General features: G+C 33.0%; 1 protein-coding gene across 1 annotated transcript in view; it reads right to left on the bottom strand.

The window, feature by feature from the left end:
• Nucleotides 1–22,884, bottom strand: part of DYNC1I2 (dynein cytoplasmic 1 intermediate chain 2) — a 39,020-nt gene that overhangs the window by 14,802 nt on the left and 1,334 nt on the right. Inside the window, exons 2-6 of the mRNA XM_015811865.1 lie at nucleotides 21,548–21,665; nucleotides 19,138–19,252; nucleotides 14,661–14,805; nucleotides 8,263–8,322; nucleotides 6,702–6,817 (exon numbers count right to left, since the gene is read on the bottom strand). Coding sequence (XP_015667351.1) covers nucleotides 6,702–6,817; nucleotides 8,263–8,322; nucleotides 14,661–14,805; nucleotides 19,138–19,252; nucleotides 21,548–21,655 — 544 coding nt within the window. The 5' untranslated portion in view covers nucleotides 21,656–21,665. The remainder of the gene's footprint in view (nucleotides 1–6,701; nucleotides 6,818–8,262; nucleotides 8,323–14,660; nucleotides 14,806–19,137; nucleotides 19,253–21,547; nucleotides 21,666–22,884) is intronic.

Here is a 22,884-nt window from a genome sequence, read left to right on the forward strand (position 1 = left end):
CTAGACAGCAGCAACCAGATGGTATTGCTGGGATTGTCTATCCCCGCTCTGAGGTGGCAATGGGATGGCACAGCATTTTTCTGCTTGACTGCTTCCAATTATGTTTTTTCTCCAATGGCAAGTCTGTGCAATTACCAACTCTCCAGGAGGTCCAGAGACAAGCCTTTACCCTGCAAACAAAAATACAGCTTGTAGGCTCTACCAGCTGCCAAGCCACACACATAGTGATAGGCTGAAGCAAAATCTGGAGAGAAAAAAAATCTTTCTAACTCTAGTTTAGTCAATAAAAAAAATACATCTATACCTGAAGGAACAAATGTCTTAAATGACACTATATAATGCATACAATAATACAAACTCCAACTTAATCAAAATGATAATGACGTATGCCAATCCCACATTATATGAAATCGAGCGATTTTTACGTTCTGACAAGTTTACAGAACTAGGATAAATGGCATGAACAATTTCAATATATGCTCATACTTCTGAACCAAATGGTGAAGGTTAAAATCTTTCCTTTCAAGGGCCTCAATCAGCCACAAAGGAAAACAGTAATCACTGTCTTTTCAACCAGCCCAACCACATTTGTCAGCCCTTTCTCCGTCAATGCAGCCAGAGCAATCAACCTGCCAAACATTCAGAATGGAAAAACAATCTGAAAATACAGGGTATAATGCACCTGCCAGTGAAAATGGCCATTTCAAGAAAAGCTAGTGATCTCAGTGACCCTGCTGAGGAGGCGGTGGTGCAAAGGGGAAAGAACGCGTAAAAGAATTCTTAGTGATCTCCACTCTCTTGCACATTGACATTTCCTTACAAAGCCTGCCAATTACAGCTTTTGTGCTACTTAAAAAAAAATGAAAGCTTTTTTGGACAAAATAATCACACAGAGAAACGGAAAGATACTGCTCCTTTTTAGATGAATTTGTACATACAATGGACTATTAATCAGAAAACTGGATAACGGAGCAATTCCATGCCATGTGCCCCAAACAAGAGAGTAGATTTCCACCCAAGCATTGGGGTAGAGAAAATTGATAAATGCATAATTCTCACTTAATAATGAGAGATTGTGAATAGCAAATTACAAAGCAATGACTAGATTAAATAATTTAGTTGAATTAAGTGTGGACTTCTCTTTATGTATGTAGACACACTACAGCAAACAATGCCACTGTGACTTCAGAACAGGAATGCCCCCTTGATCTTTATAAGTTGTTCAAAGCTCAAATTCCATACATTTAGAAATTAAACCTCAGCTTGCTGGCTCTGCCATTCCATTCTAATTCTAAGTACCATTTTCAGTGATAGAAGTCAAATCCTTGTCAAAAGCAGATGGGCAGCTCTCTACTGCCCAAGCGATCTGGTTATTTACATATATTACAGAGATGAAATCTGATAATCAATTGCCCCCCCCTTCACATTTTTACTGTTGATGACAGATGTATAAACAAATTCCTCCTTGTCCTTATTCTTTATTTGCTGTCAATGCTTGGGAATAACTATTATTGACTCTCAGCCCTAGAAATGATATTACTGCAATTACATAAATACACTTACAAGCACTGGAGCAATTTCTCATTTCAGTTTAATACTTATTTTTAAGATATATGCAAACACCTCTAAATAAACAACAAACTTTAATCCTGTTAATCTTACACGTTATCACTTAATAGCATACTAGGAAAGGAATTAAGAGAACTAAGTGGATATCCAAGAATAGTTATTCCTTAGTAAATTTAAATTTAAGCTGATATGCAAACAAATCAGCAGAATTATAAATTCACTTCAATATATAGACATACATGGTATTTATTTTAGAATAATCTACTATTCTGGCAAGAAGCCATAGCTTTTTCTAAATCATCTCTCTGCAGGTCAACAAATTTGGGCTAACTATGTGACCAGAAATTTTTTTATCTGTCGAGAGTCCTATTCCTGCTTTTTACCCAATAGTACCCAGAGCCTTTGAAGTACTTCAAGCAGTGCCTGATGCTTTTCAAACATCACTGTGATCCAAGAGATGAGGTTTCTGTCTATTACTCACTAGCCTAAATGATGCAGTTGTGCTGGCATAATGGCAAGCACATCTGAAATTCCTGCTGCTTCTGCCTTCTTTGTTCCTTGTATTCAAGTCATTGCCAAATTAAGCTGCTTAATCCTGTACAACACTGTGAAAATATAGACCTACTTAATTTTTCCCCTCAATATATACTGGTCTATAAAATCTACTTCTCCAGCTTTGTCACTTTAGTATCCAAATGACACCTGCTTTCTTAAATAAACATACCCTTTCTTCTGGGTATATATATATTAATGTATTATTGTTCATACTGTAATATTCATTTGTAATGTAAATATTAATATTCCTACCAACTGTTCTCATTCCTTCCAATCTCCTGTTTTGTGTAGCCTTTGAATTCACCTTTTGCTGCTAGAAAGCATATCCATATATCAATGAACACCAATTCTTTCCCTTATTAATGTCACTTCCATCTTCCTTTTTTTTAAAAAAGTTCTTCAAGTGCAGCTGGAAGTATCTGTTTTTGTTTGCTTTTCAATAAAGCCCTGTATACACCAATGGTTCTACTAAAACTGACCACAGAATAAGGATGCAAAACTATCCAAACTTTGTAATTAAATTGTCATACAGGTTTATTTTTTCTCGCCAATATATATGTCCCACAGAATATACTATTTAAAATGGCAATTTTAATGACTAATATTTTATGTACACGATATTACAAATACAGTATTATGTATGAATTAAAACCAGGGTACTAAACAGCAGCGAAAGTTAAATAGTATTGCTTATAATCTAATATATATGCACCAGCTGTACCATTCTGGATTAGGCCCCGGAAAATATTTTGAAAAAATGTCCAGCTCTTTTATTTCATTGCTGTAATCTCTTTTATTATTCAGCATACAAGATTTACCCCAATGGTACAGAAATGCTTTATTTATTTCACATTAAAAGCTACATTGCCACGCAAGAACATAACAATGAGGAGTGAAACTACATGTCAAATCATTTTACTGATGAATATTTATTACAATATACTAAGTGGTTACTATGTTTTTTCCTTGACAGAGGATCTAAGGTTACAAGGCAAGCATTAAAAATCTGTAAAAGTAGCAGTTACTTTTAAAATGCCAAATCTCTTCTCAATGAATGGTAAATGAATCAGTGAATTTTTACTTAGTGTTAACATCAAAATTGTGCTGTGTTTTGTTGAGATGAGAAGAAAAGCAGGCTGTAAATTAGACAGCGCCTTGCAATGACTCTAAGAGAATGAAATTCCAGTTGTCTATGTGGTCTGTTGTTGCAGAGTAGGTTAATCAAAGTTAAATCATCTGTGAAATGGGTGTCTTTTGTTAAGCCGAAGTGTCTTCAGATCACATTTACTGTTTTATTTTTTTTTATTTTTGGCAGATACTTCTGAAAAATAGTAGAAGGAAGTAACCTAATCATATCTTTTTGTATTAAATATAGACCAAGAATTTTTCAAATGATAAAAAGTTTGACAATATTAAAGCACTGAGTAGAGATAATATGGTTAGATTCACTTCACTGCTAAACAGGCCTCATTTGCATCCTTGCTTTGCTTACCTTTCTTTTCTCATTCTAATAAAAATCCTATGCATCAAAGTCCTGACAGTGACACCTATCAGTAACATTGCAAGATAACGACAAGCTTTCATTCAGTGGAAGCTAACTGATTGTTACTTGTATTGGGGAATAACAGACAGGCAATCTGAAGTCACTTTGAAGATTCACATCAACAATCAAACCTCTAACTTATGTGTTAACTTGACTATTTTTCCTTTGTATACATTTTTCTCACAGGAAAGAAGCATAGACATATGTGAGACTAATATTTCACTGAATCTTAAGCTTGATCAATACTGAACTACTACAATTAAATAAAATGAGTATGTATGATGACTTTTATTTTTCCCATGTTCTGTCTGGCACTATTTATTCATATCAGGAGCCTACTGTGTCTTACATACACAATACAATACAAGACTGGAAATTACAATTATTAACACATAGTATTCTGTTCAGATTTATTATTTTGTTATGGGAACATTGTAAGAATTAAGTATAGGTAATAATTTAGCACTTTCATACTGAGCAATACATCTAGAAATGGAAGCTCAAGGATATCTATAATATAGAGCAATTATGGAGTTATTGTTTTCCAATTGTTAAGACATGAAAACACTAAGAATGAGAAGATTGTTAAAGAACCAAGTCTTTATAACTTCCTAATCATTTTCAGATTCTAAAAAAAGAGTAATCTTTGCTTTTATAGACAATTTTTTAAGTAGATCATGCAATGGGCATGCATCATATACCTTTTGAACATCAAGTCTGTTTCCTACAGCTTCTGCTGAAGTTCATAAGCTATCCTGGGAAAACTCTAAGATTCGAAACACAACCTCCCTTTCCTCCTTCCCAAGTAAAGTAATTTTCCTCTTAATCTATGTCTCTTAGTATCTTGGATGTAAAAGAAGCCTTAAAAAGACCATTTGCCTTTGATGTTACTTCCCTGGACTTATTTTTATTTACCTAGTTCCGGTTTTATGTGCTTGGATTTATGCTTGGATCTCTTATATTTATATTCTTTTATAGCTGCTCTTTTGACTTGTTACTCTTTTTTTGCTTTTTATAGTGTGCAAGATACCTCAAGTTACTCCTTTTCCATTTGAGATAAAAAGTACTTTAATTCTTGAGTTGAGTTTGACTCATAGTCTCTGTAACCAACAGTTAAGAAGAAGTTTACCACTGTCTTCTGGATTTTTTTTTCAGTTCTTAGTCTAACAGGAATACATAAAAAATGAATAAATGGGATATATAGCACAAAAACTAGATTTTGCTCAATACCTTTTAGTATAAGTTTTTAATATAAAGTGAAGACATATTTGAGGACAAGTGGTTAAGGCATCAGGCTAGAAACCAGACCATGTATTCTAGTCCCACCTGGGACATGAAGCCAGCTGGGCCAGTCACTTTCTCTTAGCCCTAGGAAAGAGGCAATGGCAAACCACTTCTGAAAAACCTTGCCAAGAAAAGTTCAAAGACTTGTCCGGGTAGTCTCCAAGAATCAGGCACAATTGAACAGAAGAAAAATAAACACGGATTTTATCTTAAAGTAGGATTTGTAATCCATATTGAGAGTCTAACCAGACTACTTGATAATTAAAATACCCACAATCATTCTATTTATATTTATTTATATTTATATACAACTATGTCCAATTTCCTCTTGACTCCATGTCAACCTAACCCTAAATGGGTTTTCCTCCCGTGGGATTTTCCCATGTACTTTACCAGGAAATGTAGATAGGGGAGGCTCAAATAGTCAATGCTCTCCTAACCAAACCGATGCACTATGAATCCATTAGCGATGTCCATTTTGCTCTTCAAGTACATGGAGACCCAACCCCCATAGCCCTTTTCCCCCCTATGGGATTTTGTTTACATGTCTTACATCAGTATATGTACATAAAAATTGGGTCTGTTCATCTGTGACAAGAAACAGGGAACAATTACCGGTAGTCCTCACTTAACAAAAATAACTGGGACTAGAATCTCTGTCGCAATGCAGTTGTAAAGTGGGATAGCACATGAAAATAACATAACATAACATAAAATAAATAAATAAAATAAATAGCAGGATAAAAATCTTGTTCTTCTTGTTGTTCTGTCAACCCTATTCAGCATAAAGGCAAGCTTATAGATACATCTCTTAATTATATACTGCCCTAACATTCTTTGATGTAAAAAAAGGCATCATATATATCAGATTAACTACTGTTTTTTATCCTTTGCACCATATAGTACAAACACAGAACAAATGACATTTTTGAATCTGTTCTTTGTCACAAGTTAAATACTGTTATGCATGCAAACTAGAAAGATCAATGAGAAGCAATTATGCTTACATATCATTCCCATACCACCCAGGTTCTTCTAGATCAGGGGTAGGCAACCTCGGCTCTTTTATGACTCATGGACTTCAACTCCCAGAATTCCTGAGTCAGCTAAGCTGACTCAGGAATTCTGGGAGTTGAAGTCCATGAGTCATAAAAGAGCCGAGGTTGCCTACCCCTGATCTAGATAGTTCCTTAGCCTCCTAGAACACATTTGTAACAGGCAGCGAATGCTAGGCTTCAGTGGAGGAGGAAGCCTATTAACCACTCTGGGGACACAGTTGCAGGGTTTTTGTTTTTATTTTTTGCCACAGCACATCCCACTATCAAAAAAGGAAGCCACTTTTTAAAAAACATTTTAAGCTAAAATTGTGCATGGCCATTCACTGGTCTATAAACGTGCCTTCGTTGCCCTTGTGACTACAACTGGTTCTACTATTTATTTTATATTAAAGAGACTCTGCAAAGCCTGATTTTTCCTAAGAGAAAAAGACACGTACATGATACTTTATTAAAATATCAAATTAAGGTAAAAGCACATAAAAAAACCAAGCCAGAATTCTACGCCAATTCAAATGTCTTGACAGAATGGTTTTCCTTTCTGCAAATATTTTTTTAATATTTTCCACAAAGAAAATATTGAATTTATTTCTTGCATCAAGGTTTTATGACACTTACCTTGTCACATAAGCCTTGTTATATAGAAAGATATTCTTTATGTGTAAGGAGACAGTATGAATGAAATTTGTATTTACCTTCTTTAGGCTGAGTCATAGCTGGAGTTTGGGTCTCCTTCGTATATGTGACCATTTCTCGAGGAGGAAAGTCGACCTGAGTAATTTTGGACATTGCAAGTTTAATAGGTCCACGTCTAAAGAAAATGAAGTGGAACATTATAAGCAATATGTTTACAACACCCTATCTAAGACAAGTACACTATGGAGCAATTCTATGTGAAAATTTGACAGAAAATTAATAGAACTAAACTAAAACAGATCACAATTTCTTATACTGTTTCAGATGGTATAAATATTAGTGGATTTTGGATAATCTACTTTTAAAAGTAAATAAAATGGATTCAATCTGGAATTTTGCACAACAGAAATTCACGAACAGGATGATCCTGCAGGACGAAGGGGCAAGAATATTTTCATCATACCCCATGTGCAGCCTCACACTCTCAAAAACCCTCCAAAGAATTCCAAAACATCACTACAGGATAATTGATTTTTTTTAAGACTTGATTATTTTCTCGATCATTCTGCCATATAGAAATGCTAATAATAAATAGTGTGCAATTCTAGATCCAACCTAAAATAAAGCATGTGCTTTATATGTAAACTCAGGACGACTACAATTTAACTTATAAAGTATCTTATGTTTAAATCAATTATAATTAAGATACCATTGTGCAATGACTTTTGAATTAGAGAGTCATGAAATGCCTGAAGAACTACCTGATTTTAGGGCCACACTCATGATGGGAATGCACAGATTTGATTTGAAAAAGGTGCTTTGGAATGCAAAGAAACCTGTAACTATTGAGGGGAGGCTTCTGCTACAGCTGTGTAATCCTAGAAACAGACCAGACATCTTTAAGGAGTTGCAGATAAGAGCCATGTTTGCATTCCTGAAAAGTACCTCTTCAAAACTAAATCCAAAGCACTGTACAATCATAATACATCACAAGATGGTTCCCATTAAGCATCTGAATATATGCCTACTGTACTTTGGCCATAATGCATCTATGCCTCTCAAAGATGTAGTAAGGTAGAAACCTCCAATGCCTGTTAGTCTTGTTCTATTCCACACGCTGTAATGAAGTTTCATATTTATATTACACTCTTCCCACTGCAATTCATGTATATTCTTTACTCTTATATGATAGGCCAATTTAATTCCTGCATTATAGGCGTGTGAACAGGCAAGCTATTTGCAAATTCATGCTTTGTTACAAATATCAAAAAGTAATAAATTATTTTTTAAAATCTAGGAAGAAACATTTAATAAATTAGTAAGTTAAAAAAATACATTAAAGTGCTGAATGCAAATGTAACAATCCAGAAGTGTAATTTAAGCTGAACTTATAATTTTTTTCAATTATGTTAGTCCATTTTCCCAAACACATATTTTCTAGTTTTATACTGTTTGGAAATTTATTGTTAAAAATTGCTGATTAACAAATTCAATACTATATTATTGCTTATAATCTTACCTAATCACAATGGTTTCACATGTTATTTTAAAGAATCTTACTTTGAACATATATAAACAATTGCTACATAAAGATGGAAGATAAAAAAAACTCTGCTGTACCCCAGATCGGAATCAGAGTGGAGCTGTAGAACAGATGGATCAGTATCCCAATGCAGCGTCCTGATACCCAAGTTGAGGGACAACCATGCAGCATTAGCAAAAAAGGCCATAGATTAGTAAAGCAAGTACAGTCTATGAAATGTTAAGGCTATAGTTACACTCATATTATGGTTTCAGAAACAAAGAAATGCCAAAAGGTCAGTTAGTGAAAATCAAGGTAACATTCAGTGCTACAGGAAAACATGCAATATATAATCAATTAAAATACAAACATACAATTAGTATTGCTAGCAATACCATATGCTGGCTGTTAAAATCTGAAAACCATTTGTTTTCTGTATCTTTTTCCTGCTGCCTAGATTTTTGCAATCTACATATGGTACCCTTAAATATGATTGCAATATTATATTAATCAAATAGTTCATAGCACCTTTTCACAAGTTTAATATGCTACATTTTTAAAGTATTAGCTTTAACTAGATTAACTATTGTATTTATAAAATCAGTGATTCATAGACAACTACACTTCAATTATATTCTGTGGAAATATATGCACATTTAATAAAGTAAAAGTTTTAAAACTAACCAACAAAGACTTTTTTAATTAGGTATAATTTGATAGTATTAACAGATATATTAAATTTTTGAAAAGAGGTATAATTTTAAAAACATGAAAACATATAATATATTGATAAGATACACAGATTTAGTAGTGCCATCTGATCCATTTCATTAACATATTGTAATCTTGCCCTAAGCATTAAATATGTTCAGGAAATTGTCATATTGGTAAAGGAAATGAGTCAACACATAAACCTTTGGGTACAGAAAAATTGCTTTTCCACTGGGATATACTACTGCTAGTGTTTCCAAGACATGACATTGCTATAATTATGGGTTAAGCACAGCCTTGGGCTTATGTCATTTAATTTAAAACCAACCCAAGACATCCAATGTCAAGAAAACAGCATGCTTAATAAACTTATTCTGCATATGCTTAAATTCCAGTGAATCAAAAGTAATCTTAGAGCACGATGCAGAAGCCAGTATATTCATATAATAAACATACAATGCAACATACTGAAATAAAGATGTAAAAGTAAATATATTTCATATAGTTTATTCTAAAATTTATTTAAATATGCATATGCATTTTAATAACTATTTTTATCTATATTGCCAATAGTCTGCAGTCAGAAATGGCATAATTATTCCAAAATTATTATTGGCATATAATAATGTTGCCACCGCCCCAAAAATGATACGAGCATATTAATGTTATTTTCTTTTTTATCAGCTTTTTTCTTTGAAGCATGTTATTTTCAATGTCGGGTAGAATTATTACATTCTGTCTCTCATATATTCAAAGTAACAGTTGTTTATAAATAATTTTAACTTTATTTAACTATAATATTGTATTAATAGATAATATAAGATACAAATTGATATTTTCAGGCACAGAACTCTGTTCTGTCTCAAAGGCAACTAGTGTCTCTTTCTTTTATATGCTAATTAAATCCTCTTCCTTTCCCCGCCCCCTTTTTTTACTCTGCCTCTCTTACATATTTCTCCCAGTTATTTTAGCTTTCTGTCCTGCCTTCATTATAAGGAGTGTTCGGTTAACTCTTTAACTCCCATTTCCTCCTAATGTATACAAAAAAGGCTAACTTTATACCCTGAATACACAGATTTTCTGCCCTGTTGCAAATAATGAAATTGGTTTTGTGCAACTTGAAAATAATTAGAGACCCATCTATATTCAGTACAACTGGTTTACACTTTGCTATTTTCTATTATTCAAAATCTTCCATTTGAACATTTAAATGCAATAATTTTTATTTATATCCTTTAAAAATATCTTAATAAAGATACACAAGAAGCAACCAACAAAGCATTACAGTAAATACATAGTAGCTGAATAACATTGAAACAGGTTTTGAGGGTTAAAATGGAGAAAAAATGTTTACAGAATTATATCTGCAAACCCTCCTTAAAAGTAGGGGGGAAATAGCCAAATGTCACAGATGACATGTCACGTTTTTTGAGAAACTACTTAAAATAGCCTGTTGTGCTTTCAATGGATAAAGAGCAGACCCAACTGTAAGTCCTCAAGTAAGTTCATATAAAAGATGGTTCTCTAGGTTAAATGACCACAATGATTTATGACTATAATTCCTGGCTCAATTACAATCGTAAGTTGAGGACTACCTGTGTTTCTTTGGATAGGCTTACCTCCCTAGCCCCTACTCTTTGTTTTCAAACTTAACCTTCTATTTTTTTAAATTAATCTTTTCATTGGTTCTCATTCTTCTTGTTACTCAACGTTTTAAGTATATATACTGTACTGTCTAACCTTGATTTCATTATATTTTTAATGTTATTATATTTTAAAGCTTGTTTTTAATTAATTTTGCTAGTAGCAAAGTAGGGAAACATTTATTTATTCATTCAAACTTCTCTCTCCAGTTGGGGAAAGAATTCAATACATTCACCTGTATTTGAAAAACCAAACAGGTGACTTACCAGCACTCTATGTAATTTCTTTGATCTTAAAAAGTTCCAGCAGGTTTAGAACTATTTGTGCTTTCTTCATAACAGATTACATTACTGTGCTTTCTGAGGAGATGAAGAGGTCAAACACTATGCTGACTTGTTCTGTAAATATTCTTAATTCTCTAATGAATTTAAATGAAAATGAATTGAGAAGGCATATTATAGCAAGAGAGCTAATGTGGTCTAATGGTTAAGGCACTAGATTAAAAACCAGGAGACTGAGTTCTAGTCCTGTCTTAAATATGAAAGACAGTCGTGTGACTTTGGGTGGGTCACTTTCTCTCAGCTCCTGATGTCAGGCTTGGGCAACAAGCCACTTGATCAATTCCAGCTGCAACCAATGGATCAACATTTGGTTGATCCCAAAAAAGCACACCCTGCACTTGTGGGAAAACACAGAGCGAGAAAAAAAGACATATTATAGCCTGACAGCCCAATCATTGTAAATTTATCAGCAGCCAAATGAGCTTCATAAAATAGGTTCATAGAAATTATATCAGCAAGACAGAAATATTATCTTTCAAACGTAGATTATTTATGCATATTTGCAAAAGAGTTGTTATATAAATCTATAATTAACAAATAAATCATAGCAGGCTCTACATATTTTAGTGGGATTCTATTAAAAGGCTGACTCATCAGGCTTGAATATCCCTACTGGATAAAATATTGTGATGAAATGGTTGCAATATGCTTACTCCTATTGGACAAAGAAAGGCTGATAAGCAATTAAGATTAATCCCAAGTATTCTATAAATTGCACTGTATTTCCTAGCTGCGCTGAAAATCAGGAAGCAAACATTATTGAAGGATGGCAAATTACGTGTAATTTCTGGCTAGCAACCCCCAAAACTGAACAGGTTGTTCTTGAATTATATGGCAATTGGAATTGGGATTGCCATTGCTAAGTGATCTGATTGTAAAGTGTGACATCATACAACTGCATCATTTAGTGACAGCAATCTAGGCAATCCTGCTGTTGTAATCCCAAAATGTGTCCGTCATTAAGAGAAGAAGCCGTGGGAATTGCTGGTAAAGACTAAGTGGGTACCACAGTGGAGTGGGGGAAGCCCCAACAAATTGATCTACATGTCTAAGGCTTCGAGCTAAACTTTAGCATGTAGTTTCCTAGTAACTTTTGGGCAGGGTGGAAACCTGCACCAGGATATTGCCCAACCATACAACTGTTTTCCATACAACTGCCTAGATCAGGGGTGTCAAACTGTTGGCCCGCAAGCCGGTTTCATCATAGCAAAGCCGCACCCACCCCATTGCCAGCAATGCAAAAAGAGTCGCAATACGTCACGATACGTCATGTCACGTGACGTGGCAAGTTTGACACCAGTGGCCTAGATGATTCTACTCATTACTGCAGTCAGGAGGAAAGTTAATGTTCACATGTTTTATTGAATGCAGTATCACTTATGTAATATTCTTACCCTGCATTGTGTCTAACATTTTGTTTTGAACTCTGGTCTGTGACCATAATAAATTCTATCTATCTTCTATGAGAGCATATTTTAAAAACTGTTGGCAGCAATCATGCCAGATCATGCAGATGTTGGCAGCAATCATACAAAGTTCACTCAGATTTATCAAATCAACCACATCAGTGACAAGAAAGCTTTCTGAGTCAACTGAAAACTTCCCAAGGGCAATTTAAAATTCATATGTGGATGTGTATTTGGCGATTTTCCTAACAACATGCAATAAAAGATAAAATGAATAATTCATTTTTATAATTTTGCAGCTGTATAGGCCATTTCTTTATAATCTTTTATAAAGATAATATAATGCTGGTGTTTAATGCTTTTGCCATCTTCCTGATTTCTTGTTATTGGTAGAATAATTATGTTAAATCTTTTTGTTATCTTTATATTTAACAATATTCTTTTCAAATTATATATTTTGCTTTAATTTTTTTAATCACAATAAAATGTATGATTCTTTAGTTTTATGCTTTTTTAGTTTTATTAATTGAATACTTTTAAGAAGCCTTTAAAGGTATAGCCTTTAGGAATGCCTAAAATGTCATGCTGGGCCCTATAGATATTTTATTTGTTGTATACATTTAACACTATGGTAACCTTAAATAATTCACAAGATTCTTTACAAAGCTGATCTTGCAATTTCTTTTGTTCAATTTCCTTTTAATCAATTCATTCATATTTTATTTAACTTAGTTCCAGATGCCTGATTATGGTGGCTTTTCTAGACAATATAGACTAAATTTAGTAAGATTGTTACTACTATATCCATAAAATTCAGCAAAGATAAGTAGTGGTAGTTAATAAAAATCTATAAGCTATTTTTTCCAATTTATACCAAAATACTAAGAACAGATAGTATCTTTAGAATTGTACTTGCTATAACATTTGAATCCATAATGTATTCTTCTATCAGAAGAAACCTATAATAAACAAGTCCTGCTGGCATTATCCTGTGACAGAGAAGCCAAAGTAATAACACCATTTAATATAAGGAAACCAGACTGCAGGTTGTTCTCAGGTTACAACTATTAGTTGAGCAACCATTCAAAGTTACAATGGTGTTGAATGAATAGGAGTTATGACCAGTCCTTAGAGTTCTGACTGGTGCCCAACTTGTTATTACAAATCACAGCAAACTGGTCATGTGATTTGCAACGTTCCCTGACTTACCCACAAGCAAAGTCAAGGTAGAAGTCAGCAGGTGGTTGTAAATTGTTCCTGCTGCTTTTTCACCTGCCCTCCATACTGCCTGCCTGCAGCATACTCTGTCTTCTATTCATACAAATCTTATAGGTACAAGTGAAACTTGTAGCTTAAAGGCGTAATTAACTCCTACTCTATGAATGTTTTCCATCCCAAGCCCTATACATTATTAACCTGACCACATGATTATGTTAGACTGGCTGTGGTTAAATAAATCTAGAGATTACTATAAGCTATTTCTTAATAGTAAAGCAGAGATTTAAAACAATCAAGTAATAATCCTTATGTTTCAACCTATAGACTATGGAACATAACAACCAATACTAATACTCCCTTTTTACTTCTTGCAAAATTTGCTCTAAGGGATCTTTTAAACCTCTGAAACAGGTACTCAAAAGAAAGAAACACTAATACAGTGGTAGAAATGTAGAAACCTGGGACATTAAAATAGCCCTAAAAATTTGATGGCACAATTCAAAAAGACAAAGAACAATGAACAGGAGGAGAACACCCAATTAGATATCACCACAATCAATAAATACAAAGCAGTGGAAGGCCACAGAAGAAAACATAGTGTTATTATCAAATCTATTTAGTAAGCTACCAAGGCTTCTATCTCTTTTCCCATCTCACCCCATGCCAATAACAATTTTGTCAACTATCAGACTTACTAGCTTTTAAGCACTAGAGTGTTTTGACATACCACAGCATTACAAAATAATATTTGATAATAAATATCTGATTACTTTGCCTGTAGAAATGAAAGAACCTAAATTAATTATTTAAATAATTCAAGTTTTATTTTATTCAAATGAGTGCTATTCCAAGATGCAACATTAGGAAAATATCAGTAGAGGCATTAGAAACAATAGGAAACCTTCTTTAGAAAATTACATTTTTAGCTGAGAATTTAGTACAGTTCAAAACATATTTTGGCAAGAGTCCTTAATGTAAAAGAAGCTGAAAGGCACTGGCCTCCACTTTCAGACAGCAATCAAATTCCGCTGAATAGAGGGAGGAGGAAGCCACTGGATCATGTCTTCTGACATGCCAAGAACAGGCTATATCTTTTGATATGTGTATTATGTTATTGAAAAATACCCTAACAAAATGTTTTACACTTCGTAATACAATTATTCTGAGAAAACATACCTTGAACCAACAGCACCATCACCAGAATCTTGGCTCCCGGCCTCACTTGGTGTGCTCACAGATTTCGAAGATGGAGACATAGGAGGAGGGACTAAATAGTGAAACAGACAGGTATCCGCTGTTACTAGTCGTAGAGGTTGCACAGCTTAGGATGTTTCCAAATTAATTTAACATGGAAGCATTAAAAAAGTGATGGTAAACAAAACAAAACAAAAAGAAATAAAATGGATGAAAATGAACAATAGAAAAAAAGGGGAAAAGACAATGTTAACATATCATGCTGGACATTCATGCAGTATTTGCCATTTAAATGCATTTTGGGATAATATTAAAAAAAGATGTAATTTACTTAAAATGCAAGGAAAATATAGATTCAATTAATATAATGGCAATTAATATGGCAACAACCTTTTCTTAGAAATTAAGTAATTAAAAATGCAATGTATTGTGTAGAATTCCCATAAGTTTTGAGGAAAGGTTTTATTAGAATCAGGAAAGAAAGAACCAAGATGATTTTCCTTTCCAGACATTATCTTGAAAAACTGCTACAGAAGAACAATAGAAATAGCAGACAAGGTTATTTTTTTTGTGTTAAATTTTTATGTTTCCTTCTCTCCTACAAGGTAATTCTGGACGGCTCCATGAAAATTACATCTCTGCAACTTGTTTTAGAAGAGATTGATGCTAAGTCCTAGGGCCTTTTGCAGATAAGGAGCTGTAAAATGTGCTATTATGTATTGAAAATAATTATTTTCAGCACATTCTATATTTTCTAGTTCTAACATTTAATTTTTATAAAAAAAATCTGAAAGAGTAACTGTCAGTGGTTAAGGTTTAATGATTTTTTTCATTACTGAAGAGAGTAGGATTGCATGTTTTTACACTGTTTTGATTTTAGTGAAAACAGAAAATCATTCCTATATTAAATACATTTTCACTATTACTGAGGTTAAATATATTGGATTTGATCTACGGTGTCCTTTTACAAAGCCATACAGTATGCTTCAATAAAGGAAAATGGGAGAGCGGCAATTCCTATTCCCTTTTGCACTATGCAGCATTGCTCAATATTCTCAGATAATTAAAATATAAGCACTGTTGGAAGGTGAAATATATTTAAACAGCTTAAATTTACTATAGAACTGAAGAAATTGATAAATGCTTAGCAAAACTTGCATACACTATTTCTTTCACTACTGTACCTTAAATGTTAATTTGAAAAAAACGCCTCACAACCAATATTAGACACTAATTCAACTATTTGATTACTTTAAAGAGAGACAGTTGACTTAAAGTCAAGAGTCCCTGTTTAAAACTGGAGTAGGAGTGAGGGTAGGGTAGTCAGGTTATTCAACCCTGAGAGGCTATGAGTGCATACTCTTTCCGGTGCTAGAAACTTTCCATCTTTGGTTCTAAATTGGTGGTATTTCCCAATGCAGAACTGACACATAATTGGGCATCCTCCTGGACTTACACATCCTGCTTAAAGAGTAGATGACATCTATGGCCAGGATAGCCTTCAATCAAATTCAAATCATATGTCAATTGCAACCTTCCTTGGATAAAGGATCCCTTCTCACGGGAACTTACATCTTGGTCATATCATATGTGAATTATTGCACTTTGCTCTACTTGACTGCCTTTGAAGATAACTTAGAAGTTGCAACTGGCCCAAAATGCAGTAGTACAAGCAATTATGGCTATATCCTAATTTGTCCATATACTTCCTCTGTGACATAAGCTGCATCAATTATCTGATGGAACCTGGGAACCTTCTCTGTTATGACTCCTGCTCTTTGGAATAGAGGTTTGGATGATCCTGACCCTGCAAGCCTTTAAATGATTTTTGAAAATCTATCTTTTCCCCCCAAGGCTGAAGTATGTCTATTTGGTGTGCAATATCTATTTTGATTAGGGCATGTTTGTTTTTCTCTTACGTATACTCCTGTTTATTTTTGTTGTTTTTTATGTTTTTAATCTGTACAATACTGAGTGTCATTGTTAAGTTAGAGGCCTTATAACTCTAAATTATAAATAAAAGAAATATTTTAACTAGTCACTGCTGCCATCTACTGGCTATTTTATATTAGTAGGAACAATCTCATGGCAAACTAAGCTCTTCCATTCCCAGTAATTTTTATGAAATATTTTTAGATTGAAATGCTTAAAATACTTAATAATGTGATTTTTTTCAGTTTCAAAAGCTTTTCTATTGCTCATGGCACCTTGAATGGAAATTTCACATTTGCAGGGAGTCCTTACTTAAGCATAAGAAATACTAAAAAATGTAACCAAGTGGAAATAGAATAGAATAGAACAGAACTGGAAGGGACCTTGGAGGTCTTCTAGCCCAGCCCCCTGCTCTAGCAGGAGAACCTATGCCATCTCAGACAAGTGACTGTCTAGCCTCTTCTTAAAAATCTCCAGTGATGGAGTGCCCACGATTTCTGGAGGCAAGCTGTTATCTTATTTCCATAATAGTTCCTTTTAGAATTTCAAAACATATTTAAAATATGTATTAACAACACAAAATGAAAGTTCTTGCTGAATTAGCACTTAAGGTTTAATTAATAAAACTATTGTTTATTAAATTAAACAGTTAATAGTAATACATTAGTTTAAATGAATATAGGATCTATAAACTAATCTTTTAAATTTTAAATATCCCATTTTGTTATGAAACTGCCTACTATGGAGTTATGATTCTTGTTCCGAGATCCATAAGAGGCCTCTAGAGGCAGAACTGCAGTTATTTACTTCAATGTTTTCTATTTCCTGATACTAAGGATAATGAGAACCCTTGTGAACAGATGGGAACCATATGTGGTTAATAGTGTAATGGTGGTCTTGCACATAAACTACCTAACTAAAATAATACTGAAAGTAATGACAATATTTCATATAAGGGACCAAAAAATATTTGCCCTTGTAAAACATACTAAGCAATAAGAATTGCCAAACAAACCAATGTTTACTTACAAATAAAGATGCAGAAAATGAGGCAGTTAATTATGATTAAAAAAAAAATTAAGCATAGCAGTTTCTGGTGCTCTAATGAAGGCTGAGATCTTCCTTTCAATTACAATACCTTAACACATTTGAAAATAAGCCCCCAAGTTCAGAAATTCCAGGGGTAGGTAACATATTATATGTATGCACGAACAAAAGAAACTACAATAGGACACTTATTATTTCATATGGACCAGGAATGTTACCTTTTGCAATGAAATTCCCCATGTTTCTAATCTAAAATATAAAAATGTCATTGCCAAATAACATTTGAATTTGGATCTATAGTCAATTTACCTTTGACTATTTTGCCAGATAACAAATAATTTTTAAAGTAAACAAAATTTGTATTTTTAAAACCATTGGTTAAAAGAGTTCCCAAATGCTTCTAATGCTAAAATAATGGAGTTTTAAAGCTATCATTCTAGATAGCTGTTTCAAAATATATCCTTCAATCATTTTAAAACTCATTTTAAAAGAAATAAATAATTTTGCACCAAAATTAAACTACTTTATTCATTCAGAAATTGGCCCATTCAAACGACTTGAACAAAAACAAGTAGTAGTCACTTGTCTGAGATTGGTGGCTATAGAAATTGAATGATGAATGAATGAATAAGGTTTCCTGCAATGTTACAATGCCCTCTTGTGGCATAATTCTAACTCCTTGTGCCAATAGGTAGTAACTATCTTCAATAGTTAAATATTTTATTTAAAATAGTTAATATTTTTAGAAATTAAAAAAGAAAATATTAGAGATGTTTTGGAAGCACAGGCTTATAAGAATTTTAAAATAAACTTTTTTAAAAAATTTCAAATAGAAATGTCAGTTTCACTAAAGGGCTCCTATCAGCAGGATTGGAGTCATGGGATGCTTCCACTGGAGGAAATTATATAAGAGTTAATTTATGTCACTTCCTCCTTTCTGATACAATCTCTTCAAAAAATTTTCTGAACTCTGAAGTGGACTTAGTTAAAATCAGCTTCCTCCCAAATTCTAGTAAGAGTCTCTACAGGTCATATTTCTACTGTATGAACTGATAGGGCCATTCTCCATTCAATCAATTACCGGTACTTAGAAAAAGAAGAATGAAAACATTTGGCAACATTTAAATTAGGAGTAGCAATCTTAAGCCATCCAGATGTAGTAAAAAAACATCTGGAAGGTCTAGGCTGCCAATCCTTTTGCTGCATTGATTTTATATTTTAATGGACTACTCTTAAAAGTTTTAGTTGATGAAATATAAAGAGATGCAAGAATTAAAAATCAGTAATATTATTCTATTAAAATAATATTCTAAATCAGACAGAACAATGTTCTGAGATGTTTTCTAAGTTAACTGTAATGATAATGAACATATATTAGGTACATGCATGAGTAAGTAACTCAAGTTTCATGCTAACATTGATGCCACATTTAATTGGATGAAGGACATTTTCATGACATTTTGTTCTGCATACTTCTTACCCATGGGAGTATCAGGTGTTAAACCCATGCTCTGAAGCAAAGCTTCTGCTTCCCGTCTCTTTTTTTCAAGGTCAGACTCATCTTGTACAGGAAGGGCATCTTTCTTCTGATCAGTCTATTTTATTAAAATGAATATGTCATTTCACATCTTTACTGTATAAGAAAATTGTTTTGAAACAAAAATAGTTGGTGATAATAAATCTGTAATATTTTACTGAAAGTCTTACCTTGGATAACAAGTTTTTTTTAGCAACAATCCTACTTTGAGAAAGACGAGTTCTTTTCTTTTACACTTTATATTTCTTTTCTATTTTTTATATTAGTCTGCATTATGCTTTAGTATTGTTAAAATCCATAGTAGAAAGTATTTTTAAAAATGGGAATAGAGAAAAAAGAGGAAGAAAGGACTATATTAGTTCTAGTCATTTTTGAATAGACAGAACATAAAATTCAGGCTGTGCATTGTTTTTGAACAAACAGAAATGCAAATGTAGCACCATTAAAGCAGCCACTTTAATGTGATTCATTAAAACAGATATTCCATAGAATGGAAACAAGATATGGCTGTTTTAATGACTCAGAGGTACTACATGTTCCAAAATATCTATTCCAAACTGAATTTGAAACACTGCATATCCTTAGTAGCTACACTGAGGTAAGTGGATATAAAACTATACTCTATAACAGGACTTGTGGCTGAAGAATTCTGGGAGTTGAAGTCCACAAGTCATAAAAGGGCCAAGTTTGAAGACCCCTGCTCTATAATTATAAGCCAAGACAAAAACTTTCAACACTTTATTCCTAAAAATCAATGCAGAAAAATAGAGCTCAGCTTCCAGGTTTCTATAGCAGTAATAAGAACTAAGGTAGACCTGCAATCAATAATTTACTAATATATTATAAATTAGTATTTGTACTTGTAACATACATGGCCAAACAAAAATATATTCCAGGCCATCAAACATAGTTATTCAAAAACTGTTTATATTCCAGGCCATCAAACATAGTTATTCAAAAACCTTTATGTAATTCACTGATTATAAGTAGAACAATTATTTCTAGTAAGTTCTCATAGATTTTTAGAATAATTTTATAAAAACAAAAAAGATAATTTTACCATGGAACAAGATTTAGTAACAAATTAATTTCTCCACATTCTAGAAATATTTATTTTCTTTTGCTCTGACATAGCAAATTTTATTATCCTGCTTCTCAGTTAAGAGTTTTCATAGGAATTTAATATCAATAATTCTTAACATGCTGTTTTCAAACAATCTGAATTTAAACTTGTTCATAAACATTTCATTCGTTATCACTATTCATAAAGATCATCTTCAATTTATTGTATTTATTGTATATAGGTTCTTGTATGCTTCAGCTGACTTTATCAGCTATATGTTGTTGTTAATTGCGAAGTCGTGTCCGACCCATCGCGACCCCATAACATCAAATATTAGTATACCAAACAGAAAAATAGTGTTAGCTTCCAAGAAGTTCTAACATTTGTTAAAATGCAGAAAAAAAGAGTTGGATGAAAAAGTAAAGACATTCATGTATCTCTAGGATCCTTAAAAATTACTCAATACAGCAGTCAGAGTGGCTCATCTTGGAAGAATACTGCTGGTCAGGAATTATGTACCACTAAGATGGACGATGACATCACTTTGGAAGTGTCACTAATTGGAGCTATTGTAAGATAAGAAAGATTTTTGTAGAAATGAAAAATTGGTGAGATTTCCTTCAATATTGGCCAAATAGAAATAAAAAAGAAAACTTTAGCAAGAAATGAAAACAGATAAAAGATGAAAACCCACCCCTTCTGAGTTTATTGCTAAGCATACTAAGCCAATAATTAAATACCTCAGAACTTTGGCTAAAAATGTGACTGAAAAGCAAACAATAACAGGTTTAAAAGTTTAAAGAAGTTTGCAGAACTCTTTGCATTTGTTTTTAATAGAGAAGATTCCTTTTTTCCCAAGAGGAGAATCTTAAGTACTGAATCAAACAACAGAGAGCACAGAAGTAGTTTTGACCCTTCTTAACAAGTTAAGAATGAAAAAATACTGGTATCAAATGATATGCACCCAGGAACTCAAGTGTGAAACAAAAGTAGATATCTTCTAAACATAAATGAGCATGAAGCCTTGGTTATATTTAATCAGAAATATTTTAATTACTAGTAGTAATATAGTGATATAGATAAAACAATACATATATCGAGCTAGGTAAAGTCTGGGGAGAAAAATGATTCTATGAAATTATTGATGACATTTATCTGATGTTTCTGAAATATTAAGATTGCTAACTGCATTCAAAATTTGACAGATGCTATTATTAACAAAAATTACTAGGAAGTTTTAGCATGTAAGCAAATTATCTGGTAAGTGTAATTTGAAAAAAGAATGCTTACTTCTTTTTTCTTTCTTTCTTCTTCTTTTCTTTTTTTCTCCTCCCTTATTTGAGCCAAGCGTTGTTTCTTACGTTCTAACTCTGCCTTCAGTTCACTTTTATCAGACATAGTTAGAATCCTGTCAATACATGAATCAAATACAAAATTAAACATTTTTCTGTATGTATATCTATTAGTTAAAATAAAAGAGGCTTACTACGAAATATGGCTCCTTGACAATAATGTATGAAATTATTTGAAATTTGGAACAAAATTCTAGCACCAAACTGTAAACATATTTATCTCTAGATGAATTTAATAAAACTGCAGAGAAGCTACATAAAAATTAGAAACAGAAAAGCTGGATGACAAAATTAGTGGCATATGAATAGGGAATATTCCACTTCCATCAAAGAATTATTTATAATAATGTTCCTGAAATGCCAGCTTGACTTTTATATATAAATTCAGTCTATTCAGTCTGTCATAAATTTATCTTTTCCCTTTAATACATATTGTAAAGAAGCCCTTACTATTAGGCAAATATATTAGAAAACTTCTTTTGGTTAACATTTTTAAGCAAATTGACTTAATAAATCATCCTTCCTAGAATTCAAAGTGGACAGTTTCCTTCACATTTTGTGCTTCTCCAGATTTTGAAATGCATTTATGGTGACAAAAACTATATATATAAACATATATATTAAGGAAAACAGAAAAAAAATCTTTTTTTATTTTAATATCAGGATAATTAAGAAATACCAGGACATACATACATACATACATACATACATACATATATACATATATATATATTTGAATAAACAAACTATGATTCAATCAATACAAAACTCAAAGGAAATAGATTTGTCTTTTCCCTCCTTTCATCTTTCCACAGCACCAGCACAAGCATGCATATTATCTATCCCACTGGCCACCTTAAGTTATTGTATATTGATCCAGACAGACTTAGTTCATCTTGGCATTATTGCTGTGAAAGGCTGTGGTTTCCCCCCCGCCCCTTTATTCTAACACTGTTGAAGGACAGTCTCAAGGTGTATAACGTCCGCTAGTCTTTGTCTATATTCTGAGGACAGCAGGTGACTGTAGGGCCTTGAGACAGAGCCAACAGAGACAGGATAGCAGTAACAAAGGCAACTAACTGGGTAGACAGCACTTTCATTCTGTAATGGGGCAAACATTCAGACCCTAATAATGCATTAACTATTGACATGCTGTTAATTCAGGGTTCCATCGTATTGTGGCTGTGAATTACAGAATACATTTGGCATCTGGGGCTGTCTGATTTCTAGTTTCAATCAATCAGAATAGAGCTGGAAGGGATCTTGGAAGTCTTC

Source organism: Protobothrops mucrosquamatus, unplaced genomic scaffold, assembly GCF_001527695.2.
Source record: "Protobothrops mucrosquamatus isolate PMUCROS unplaced genomic scaffold, P.Mucros_1.0 scaffold54, whole genome shotgun sequence".
Lineage (NCBI taxonomy): Eukaryota > Metazoa > Chordata > Lepidosauria > Squamata > Viperidae > Protobothrops > Protobothrops mucrosquamatus.